This window comes from Glossina fuscipes, unplaced genomic scaffold, assembly GCF_014805625.2.
Source record: "Glossina fuscipes isolate IAEA_lab_2018 unplaced genomic scaffold, Yale_Gfus_2 61, whole genome shotgun sequence".
Taxonomy (NCBI): Eukaryota; Metazoa; Arthropoda; class Insecta; order Diptera; family Glossinidae; genus Glossina; species Glossina fuscipes.
In genome coordinates this window covers 1913896-1924518 of record NW_023998433.1, presented here as the reverse complement: position 1 = coordinate 1924518, position 10623 = coordinate 1913896, and the positions used below count along the sequence as shown (strand labels likewise).

Genomic DNA, 10623 nt, shown 5'->3' with positions numbered 1-10623 from the left:
CTAAGTTAAGAAAGTAACGCATACTCACCAAATTACTACGTTTTCAAAAACGAACCCAAAAATTTCAAAACTAAGCATAATATTTTTCTTTGCGTTTTATTTTTTTCTGAAAACAAAATTTTTCTTTTCATAGATGTTCCTATCATTATTGATTAGTTTTTTTATTATTATTTTATTACATGAAATCGTTGAAATTCAAAAATAAACGGTTCAAATTATATGAATTGCCTTTACAAGTATTAATATATATTTTCGAATTCGATAATTCCTTGAATTAGAAAACATTACGACATATCGGGCAGGTCGATTTATTGCTGGTCGTAAACCATTTGTACTAAAAAATAAAGAAAATATACACAATCACAACTGAAGTTAAAAAATATTTACTTAAAATTCAACGATAAAAGCAAAACGAATTTATAACCCGCTATTAATAAGATGACGTACAAAGAATAAGAAATAATTTTGGCCTTACTATTTTACTTCAATTTCTGAGTTATCTAATAGAACTATGTATATATATATATAGAACTAGCCAGCCTGCTAAAACAATTCATAACAAAGGCAGCATTTTTTCCGCACTGCACAGATATACATTTCATATAATCAAATTTCTACTTACCAAGCAAGGACCATGAAATTTCTTTTTACAAGTTTTACAAGTTAATTTCGGTAATTGACATGTGTCTTGATGTATAACGGTGTAGCAAACATAGCACTCTTCTACGCCTTCGAATTTTTTATCTAAGTTATTTTTCCATAAAGCTAGCCCATCAAATATTGTGCCGTTCTAAAACCATATACAAGTTGGAAAATATTATTAAGTATTTAAATTACACTTTATTACATTCACATATTATTTTACTTTAAACTACTACTCTACGCTCAATATCTAATTTGCTTTTTTGAAATAGTACCGATAGCCTATGTTGCTAGCAATCAATTTTTTTTTTCATTTAGTCTGGGAATTTATTACATTAGTTTAAAAAAATTAAAATAATAATATACTCTCATTAGGTCAAATTTTGGGCATGATTAAGTGTGAGTTGCACTCAGAAAACTTTTGTAATTTCTTTTTCTGCTTTCTATGGATATCTGTACAAGTTTTCAGATGTGTATTTCTTCTTTTATTTCCCATGCACAAAATCTTGTGTCTTCATGTCGTATAGGAAGAATTTTATTCATTTTGCAAGCGGCCAATAACTATATAATTTTTATTTGTAAGCCAGAAGCTACAAATTTAAAAAAATAGAATTTGCAAATCGAAAGCTGGAAAATATAAATCGGAATTCACATGACTTTCTATTTTACGAATTAAATGCTATTAATGAATTCATGATTTTAGGTAAGCCAAGAACTTAAACAATTTTATTATGTTTAACGTCACTCAAGTCCCGCAAATTTGAATTTAGTTAAAACGTTAACTTTGATTTAATTTGATTTTCTTTGTCAATGAATACAAAGCCAACTTAGCAGTTTGCAAATTTCTTATCACATGTAAAAAAGAACAACATTATCTTACTTGATGTGTAAGGAAAATAGTTAATTGCATGGCTATATTTCTTGATGTTGATCTACCACCAACTTTAACTGAGCCCAAAGGGTAATTAGCAGCTAGAGTTATCACTAGTTCCATCCTGGCTTCGTCAATTGAGTAAACAGCCGACACTTCGCGCGTTGAAGTGTGAACAGTGACCTAAGAAACGTAAAAAATTATATATAAACCTGGCTATGTTCACTTTCCTTCACTAGCCTGCATATTTTCATGTTTTTCCTTTTTGTCCGCAATAGCCGTTAATTCGTACGTACAAATTAACGGCGACACGAAATTTGTTGTTAATATATCGACGAATGTTTTTTGACGTGAGGGACAAGTATTCCACCATTTACGCACCACAGCCGGTAGTTTGCTTAAAAACTCCGTATAAAAGTGGCAAACATATCTTTCCAAAGATAATTTTGGATCTGAAATACACATATATAAGCTGAGACATATACGATATATAAATAGAAGAAAAAATAGAAAGCACTCATTCAATTTTGAAAACTTGTCAATTTTCGAAGTGTTCATTTAAAAAAAAGAATGAAAAATCACTATCTTTTATAAGGTTAAGATCAAAATTTTGAGTTGTATTGCAAAAATTTTGTATATCTATCGTACCGACATTTTTTTTATTAATAGCTGGCAGTGAAATTTTGTAGATTAATAAAAAAAGGAAATGGCTATTAATTTCCACAAAATTCCAAGTGATCTTGTTATACCTGAACCGCCAAAATATGCGCATACCGTTCTTGATGAGATTCAGGCTCGTAGTGCATTGATCGACGAACGTCAAATTAAGTGTAAAGATATTGGGCCGCTTTATGAGAAGCCCAAAAAACGACCACAGCGCTATTCTTACAAATACTATTGCGTTTGTCCCCGTTATAATCCCCAATATCTATGTCAACATTCCGGCAATATAATAATCGATCGAGATGTCCTCACTCAAGAAGAACACCTTGTCTATTTATCAACACCGAAAGCTAATTTTGCAGCCCCCCGTAAAATGCCCCGTTACTATGAAAAAAAGGCTATTGTACCAAACTGCACTGCGCGTATAAATAAATTAGCCGCTCCCGACCAAGCACGAGTCAAGGAAACTTTATCAAAATTCCAGCATCTTTTAAAAAAACGCCATCTTAATTCCCTACAACAGCATCTAAAAAAGAAACCCGACGTCGAATACACAGACATAAATACTGCGTTGGCCTGGTTGGAGGAGGAGAGACGTCTAACATTGGTCGCTAAACGTCTGAACAAGCAACGCTGTAAGAAATTGTCAAAGAAAATTGCCAACAAGCAAAGAAGTCAAATTAAAAAGATTATATGCGTTCTATTCGAGGAAATGAAAGACTTTTTACTAAACGATCAATTTATAATGGACGAACGTTCAACATTAGTAGCCGTTATACTAGAAACAATAAGGGAATTTACAGGTAAATTCAAAACAAGGTACATAAATCTGTTAAAAAACGATCCTCGAACACATATGTTGAAAGATTTTTCAAAAGATTCCTTCATAACCTTTTTTCTTCCTTTCAAAATTTTTTGTTTATTTTCTATGAGGTTTTTTTTTTCGAATTTTTGTTCTCAAAGTTCTTAATTTTTCAGAATTTTTTGTGAAAATTTTATAATTTTAATTTTTCACCAGACAAAGAATTTTATACCACGAGCAACTTGCGGGAGTACCAAAAAATATTGGCTTTCAATTTAGCTGTTTGGATTAATAAATTCATTTCTAATCTCAATATACATGTGGCGCAAGCCCCGGCCAGCCCACAGCGAGACCAGCCCTTTGCAGACTCGAGACGTCAGCAATATTCCGATAAACCTTCTCAAGCATTGCAAAACTTTTTGCCTGTTGGTGATTATATATCATATTCTAGTGCTTCTGATGAGTTCATGGATGACGAAAATGAAGAATTTTATTCGGTAAAGAATCCCCCAACAATGCCTAGCGAAGCCGTTGAAGGCGAAACGGAGAAAACTCTCAAGACTGAGGGGGCTGAGCAGGCCGAAGCTGAATAACTTACCTTTAATTTGTGACCAAGATAGAGCTTTGAAAATCTCATTGTTCATTTGCTTTGTGCTGTGATTTTTAAGGATTTCCACTGGCATAGCACGGAATAAAAAGTGTAACAAATTCTAGAAGAAAAAAAGACAAAAAATTTAGTACATAATTTTGTCGTCTCATTTATTGTAAAGAAACTGTATATGTATATGTATATGTATTCCATTCAAACCCGAAGTGTCTTAGCTACTTCGTATTAACTGCTGTTAAAATTGAATAGTACATTCGGTTCTTCTATTAAATAATGACCATCAGCGAGCAATTTTTAAATTATGCTAGTTTTATTAGGCGTTGATCGGGAGAAAATTATAGGACATTTAATCTTATTCCGACAACAATCTAATATGCAATCTAAGAAAATGTTCAAAAGCAGCTACTCAATATTCATTCCATATTTTTCGTATATTATGCTAACAATGTGGATATTAGTCAATAAATATATTGGCAGACGATTGCAATTTACGTACTGTAAATCTTTATTTTCGATAACATCAAAAAATTTCATAAGTACCTCCTTGTATTTGTTTCCGCATAACCATGCAGTATAGACCGAGCGCAAAGCTACCGGGGCTTTAACGCAAGCAAAAATGACACAATTCCAAAGCATTAAATAGCTAAAGGCTTCCTGATGATTTATAGGCTCCATTTTGGCAATTTCAGTTAATTTAAAACTACAAAGGTAATCTTTTAAGTGTTGCCTTAACAATGAAAAGCGACCAAAACGTATACCTGAATTCTTTAAGGTACTTTTGTATCGCCATGTCGTATCGTTCCAGATAATCTTCAAAACGATTTAAGAAATGCCAGCTGGCCACGTTCGTTTGCTCCACTTTTTCTAACTGTGCACTTTTGTGATCGAATGTGTCTGTATCATCGGCTACAAAATATTGTGTAAACTGCCACATCATGAACATACTCGCTGTTCTCATTGAATGCAACGGATTCGACAGATTTTTAAGCAGGAAATTGCTAACATGATCAAGGGAGAAAACTTTCGAAGATTTGCAGAACTGCAATGTTAAACGTATGTATTTATAAATATTCTTACATAATCAATTCACGTCTCCATACTCACCATATATACTACACCATAATCCATAAAATCCATCGTGTGCGTTAAAGCATTTAAGAACATTGACCAACAATCGACAAATTTTTCGACAATATCTAATTTCAAAAAGCAGGTTATTAATAATGAGAGTTTTATCAGATATACTGGCTTTTCAATACCTTCGTGTTCACATAAGCGATAGTAGGTCTTAAATAACGTTAAATAAACATCTTTAGCGAAGACTTGTAACCATTCATCGTAGACCTTTTTAATTAATTGCGTGGAGCTTTTCTGTTTTTCCTTGCTAAAGAACTCTGTTAGAGCGGCAAATAATTTGAACACATGAATTGTAAAGTATAAAGTCTAAAAAGAATAGTTGAGTAAGATATACATAATTATTTTCAATTCCAGCGAACCATTTGATCAAGTTTCTCTTGAGCATTATCCAAAGTTTTCGTTACACTTAGGATCCAATGACCCAAACCGATGCGTATAATATCCCAGCTCTTTATCGATAATTCGTATGGTGCTTTTTCCAAAAGTTCAATAAGTAAGTTCATATATTCAACAGCGTTTAGCACGTTATCGATTTTTTGTTTGTTTATTTCACTGCAATACCATACAAAACTTTGATAACTTTATTGAAACTACCTAACTTAAGACTCACCATTGATATGATAAAAATTCTTTCTGTGTATGTAATTTTTCAGCGTGTTCTGTTATAAATTGCTCGGCTAATTTTATCATTCCTTTATCATCAGTTTTGTTAAATGTGTCGCCGAAATTATTTCGTAATAAACATCGAAATACAACAGCTTTTATCCATATTTGACTTGGTTCGGTATTCATTATTGGATTATCCATCCCAAATGATCTGAATTGTAATTTCGGCAAAAAATACTGCAAAATGTTTATATAGATGTTTAAATGATTGTTGGTTACGAAATGTTCACTCAGCTCTTCAAATATTACGATCATGGCATTTTCTTCGTATTCAGTGTATTCGTCAATGTACATTAAATACAAAAGGCACCTACAATAGCTCAAATCGAGTTCTTGGGAACACTTAATAAGTAATTGCTTTCGAAATCGTATCCCTAATTGATGAACTTTACTCAACAAAAGTTTCACTTTTTCTGATAGTTCAAGTGCTAAAGTATGCACTGGATCTGTAAGCAATTGCTGCAATTAAATAAAATGTTTGAATAAAACTTACAGAAGATAAAACAACTCCTTACCTGGTTAATCAAAACATCCGCTGCAGCCGATATATTAGTGTATTGAATTAATTCGCTTATTAAAAAATTAGAACAAATTTTAAGTACATTCTCATTAGGATCACAATAATCTTCGGTATTTTTTTCCTCCTGAATAATCTCCCTGGCATTATTTACTAACGGCATTAGTCCTTTGTTAGCCGTTTGTTCATTAGTATTACTTTTACATAATAATTTAAATAATGTGGAAAAATTTAATAATGCTTTCTGTAGAATCCTTTCCATATCAACAACTTTACAATAATTTCCTTTAAACCCATAAATTGGAGTTGCGCTACTTGTAACGGCTTCAGCAAAAAGAGTGGTATTTAAAAGTTCTTCTACTGCTTCGCGATCAATCGCTAGAAGTTCTTTAAAAATTTCATCAATACGTTGCAAACGCTGGCCATCTTCTTCTGGTACACTCTCAGTAGAACACAAAACAAATTTTGATAAAACTTCGGCCAACGAATCAATAATGTTAATGTTAGTATATTCACATGGTATTTGTCGATTGACTATTTCAACGCAAGCTTTTAATAATTTATCATCCAAAGACACATCTTCACTGCATAAGGCATCTTGCCAGCAGGTGGTGATTTCCCATATGGTATCCTCCGATATATTATCGTCATTTGATATACAATGCTCAATAGTAAAGCCGAACAACTTTAGGAAGACCGTTTGCTGCACATCACGACTCGAATTTCTATTGTTACAAACTACTGGCATAATTTGGGCTATAAAAGTGCCACAAGCGTCCAAATCCGTGGAGCATTTCTTGTCACAATTTTGTTTAGATAAAGCATCGGCCAATGTATTTAATATATTGTCAACAGTCTTCAACGAGATTAAAATATCTCCGCATTCCGTTTGAAAAAAACACTTATGTAAGAGATTATATAAATCTTTGGAATTGTTTTGTACAACTTCATTAGCCAATTGAGATATGAATGTAATGGTTTCCGGTTGGGCAAGTATGTCTCGTACCTCTGGTTCAGTACACCAAGGATGGGAAAGTAGACATTGTAACACTAACGTTAGCGTGACTCCGTGAGATAACTTCATTAATTTGTTTTCAATAAATTCGAAACGTTTCACTTTTTCGTGCTTTTTCAAAATTTCAAAAATAATTTCTACTAAAATTTCCAAGGACTTATTGTCATGATCTATTGTGATCACTCTCTCTAAAATCGCAAATATGTGGCTTAAGGTAGCATCTAAGGTACCCTTATCAGTGACGCGGCTAAAGAACTCTTCATCGTTAAATATAGCAATGATGACACGTAAATATTTAATATATTTGCACGAAGAAAATTGTAGTATATTCCGCAAACAAGCTGCAAAAAAATGCACGACGATCCGTTTCAGTTTGGTGTTAATAAAACTAGCTGCACTGTAGCCTTGTTTCAACTTGCCGTCCCTTTCAGCCTTTTCCATATTTTCTCGGTATGTTATCTCTTTATCAGCAACGTCTTCGCAATTCTGTTCATTTTTAATGAACTTAACTTTATGCTCTTCCAAAGTAGGATTAGCCAAGCAGAGATCTTTAAACAATTCTAAAACACGCTCCAAAGTGAACTCATTTACATCCTCTCTAAAGAAATCCTCAGAGGTTATTACGAACAAACAATTCCAAAATTGATTTAACAATTGCTCATATGGATTATAGCTGATCACCTGCTTATCAAAAAATGCCATTAAAGTTGCGATGTGCTGAAAGCATTGTTTTGCTGTTAAGGGATTCGTTGTACTTAAACACCACTTTAGAAGATCTATAACATTATCTTCTAACAATATTAACGCAAATTTAGCAGCTTCCGGCGACATAGGCTCGTTCTCGATAAGTTTTTGTATAAAATAACGGATACATTCAAAATAGGTTTTTATCGTAACAATATTGTCGGACTTCGATATGTTCAAGTCGTTTGTAGTAATAATATTCTTTAAGTTATCAGAGAACTGTTTAATCAAACAGTGACATTCGGTTTCATCCTCAACAATTTGTGAAAGTTGCGAAAAAAAGGGTAATAAATTAGGGCAAATCGCTCGAGCGTTACGGTTGAACTTGTTACGTAAAAGTGAACAGAATTTTGGCCAAATCATTTTATTGAAATCAATAGTTTGATGCCTAATATGGTGTAACAACGATTTAGTATTCGCCAAGCCAGTTATAAAATTATCTTACCAATCCTTATAATTAGTTTGTAGCAATAAAACACAGCCCCATATATGAGGAGCCACTAGAGGATCAGATTCATCGATATTTTGAAACGACAGCATTATAAGTTGGTTTTTTTGAGGAGATACCGCGTCGGCATGGTACATAACCATATTATACATAAACTCAAACCAAGCAGCTCTATAAATTGAAAGCTCGGAAACTTTATGATTCTAGACGGAATTCGACTGTATACTTACTTGATTGCATTTAGTTTATTTTTAGCGAAACTCCAAAACTTTTGATGCGATAGCAATTTTTGTAAAGACTCTTGGATTTGTTTTTGTTCGTCACTGCCAGCTGTATGCTCAACGAAGAATGAGAGCTCTTTTAAACTACATATTACAATTCGTTGGAATTTTTGTTCTGCTTCTTCAGATGTTAGATTCTTTCCCGGTGACAGTGTCGCGGGCGTATGAAATGTCAAGTTTCGAATAGCATAGTCTACAATCTCGTATCGGCAATGCAAACATACTTCTCGGATACGATTTGTGAATGTTTCAGTAAAACATGTACTTGCAATGCTGGCTGCTGGTGCGTAATTGTCAAAATGACTGGCCAACCACACAGGTATTAATTGCTTTAAGTATGGTGCGATCGTTTTTTTGCACTTCGACACCAGCAGGTGCAACACAGTTTGAGTTAGTTCTCTTACGTTATGCTCCGGATCGCTGGCAAGGTTATGATAAAATTTAGGCCATAATGGTAATATAGTCTTCATTTCTTCGAGTTCAGAATGGCTGATTAAATTAATGAACTCTTGTAAAGCCTTCTTCTTAGTCATGGAATCTTTTTTCGACATTTTTTTTAGTATCAATTGGTACTGAGGTGTTATACTGGCATCGAATGTATCCGGCAATTCGGCAGTGGCAAATCCAGGAGCAAATGGTATCAGACCGAAATCTGAATGAGCAGAAAATCCTACAAAAGTTGGGGCAGTACCCAACAGTTCTGCACTGCGGCTGCTACTTGAAGGCTGAAAAGTATACATAAATTTATTGCTGGTTGTTCGTAAAATAAATTGATTTTGAAATCCTACCTTTACATTGTTTTTAGTGCGTGGTGTCTGCTTAGGTTTTCCACCCATTTTTCCTCCAGAAGAAAATACTCAGTGATGTTAATTTAGTGCTGTCAACTTAATTTAGTGATTTCTAGTTAATGTTTTAGAAATGAATACTTTACACGTGGTAGAAATAAACAAAACTACATTCGCTTCAAGGCGAATCTTGGTTACCTATATATTATTATTATCTAAAGTATTTGTATATATTATATATATATATTATAACCTAAGCATGAGTAATGCAGCATTCACAATATAAAAATATATGTAAAATGTTCGAGTTCTTTATATTATAGAATGTCTAAGATTCCGATGGAAACAGAAAAAAGGATAGTTGACTTTAAAATTCTGAACCAATTCTAATATACGCGCAGCATGCATCATATCAGTTTATAAGGGCAATATTCAAGTTTATATAATTTTACTCAAAATCTTTGCATTAATTATATTCCGCTATATAACGGTTCTGTATTAACCACCATACTGTGGAATTAACTCATGTTAGTCGATCTAATGGGATTACACTTCTATGCTGAACTGTGTGATAAAGAAAGGACAAATATAATATGCAATTGTCATTCCGTATCGTCGTAGAAAATACTTGTTTATTAATTTTCACAGGTAACTTTACAAATTTTGGGCTTAATTTCATGAGAAAGTTTTTGAGAATGTTGGGCGTAAATGTGCTTTATACGGATGTACTCCGTGATAGATTCCGGCGATTTCAAGCATTTCTATGATCTCAGCAAAAATCACGATTGTGTGATATAAAACTGACAAAGTTAGCTACGAAAAAAGTGTAATTTCAATCAAATAAAAGCAAAGTTAGCATAGAATGAACTCAGAACGTATATCAAGTAGGCTGAATTATGAAGGTTCTTTGCTTGGTCTTTAAACAGTCAACAACTTCCTCTTTATTTTCTAATTCTTTTTCATTTTTCACTGTTATTTATATTTATTTATACGTAAATAAGAATAGTATACCTATATTCAAAATTAATCGCATTGTCATGTGGCCAGTCACATCTGTGTTTACATATGTTACGTGAGATGATTTGAGATTTTACTGTAATAATCCTCAGAATAAGTATAATTAGAATTTGCAATACAATCACATACGATACTAGTGGCAACTACTTTTTATTCATTATTTTATAACATTTCTGACTTTATCAAGTATGTTGTGAACAAATCTCCAACATATATCAAGAAAAAATATTGTTGGAGACACTATATACAGGCTGCAGAAATTAGTAGACAAACTCGGAAAATTGCAACTCTGTTCAAATCTGTCGCATTTACCACAAAAACACATTATTTTAATTTAATGGCAAATATTTAACAAGAATTACATATCAATGAGGACGTACAAGAAATTAAAATGATTTCCAATATTTCTTTTTAAGTAACTAATGCAA

General features: G+C 32.8%; 2 protein-coding genes across 2 annotated transcripts; one reads left to right on the top strand and one right to left on the bottom strand.

Moving 5' to 3' along the window:
* Positions 1 to 168: 168 nt before the first annotated feature.
* On the bottom strand, positions 169 to 9411 carry LOC119637846 (E3 ubiquitin-protein ligase listerin). The gene is made up of 15 exons (XM_038034209.1): positions 9182 to 9411; positions 8343 to 9118; positions 8110 to 8283; positions 5904 to 8052; positions 5333 to 5847; positions 5082 to 5274; positions 4845 to 5028; positions 4690 to 4781; positions 4344 to 4624; positions 4126 to 4285; positions 3577 to 3688; positions 1754 to 1965; positions 1523 to 1696; positions 623 to 790; positions 169 to 334 (listed from the first exon to the last, which is right to left on the bottom strand). The coding sequence occupies exons 1-15, from the start codon at positions 9227 to 9229 to the stop codon at positions 275 to 277; spliced, it is 5298 nt and encodes a 1765-aa protein (XP_037890137.1). The 5' UTR covers positions 9230 to 9411; the 3' UTR covers positions 169 to 274.
* LOC119637895 lies at positions 2019 to 3571 on the top strand. Its single transcript, XM_038034336.1, has 2 exons — positions 2019 to 2979; positions 3195 to 3571. Exons 1-2 carry the CDS (start codon positions 2220 to 2222, stop codon positions 3569 to 3571), a joined length of 1137 nt encoding a protein of 378 aa, XP_037890264.1. The 5' UTR covers positions 2019 to 2219.
* Positions 9412 to 10623: the final 1212 nt, after the last annotated feature.

Excerpts from the sequence above, each read along its gene's own strand:
- LOC119637895 (XM_038034336.1), top strand. The coding sequence starts at position 2,220 with ATGGCTATTAATTTCCACAAAATTCCAAGTGATCTTGTTATACCTGAA. Across the intron at positions 2,980-3,194 it reads AACAATAAGGGAATTTACAG|ACAAAGAATTTTATACCACG; the intron begins GTAAATTCAAAA and ends ATTTTTCACCAG.
- LOC119637846 (XM_038034209.1), bottom strand. The coding sequence starts at position 9,229 with ATGGGTGGAAAACCTAAGCAGACACCACGCACTAAAAACAATGTAAAG. Across the intron at positions 4,286-4,343 it reads AAGTACCTTAAAGAATTCAG|TTTTAAATTAACTGAAATTG; the intron begins GTATACGTTTTG and ends TTACCTTTGTAG. Across the intron at positions 1,697-1,753 it reads AAAAACATGAAAATATGCAG|GTCACTGTTCACACTTCAAC; the intron begins GCTAGTGAAGGA and ends TACGTTTCTTAG.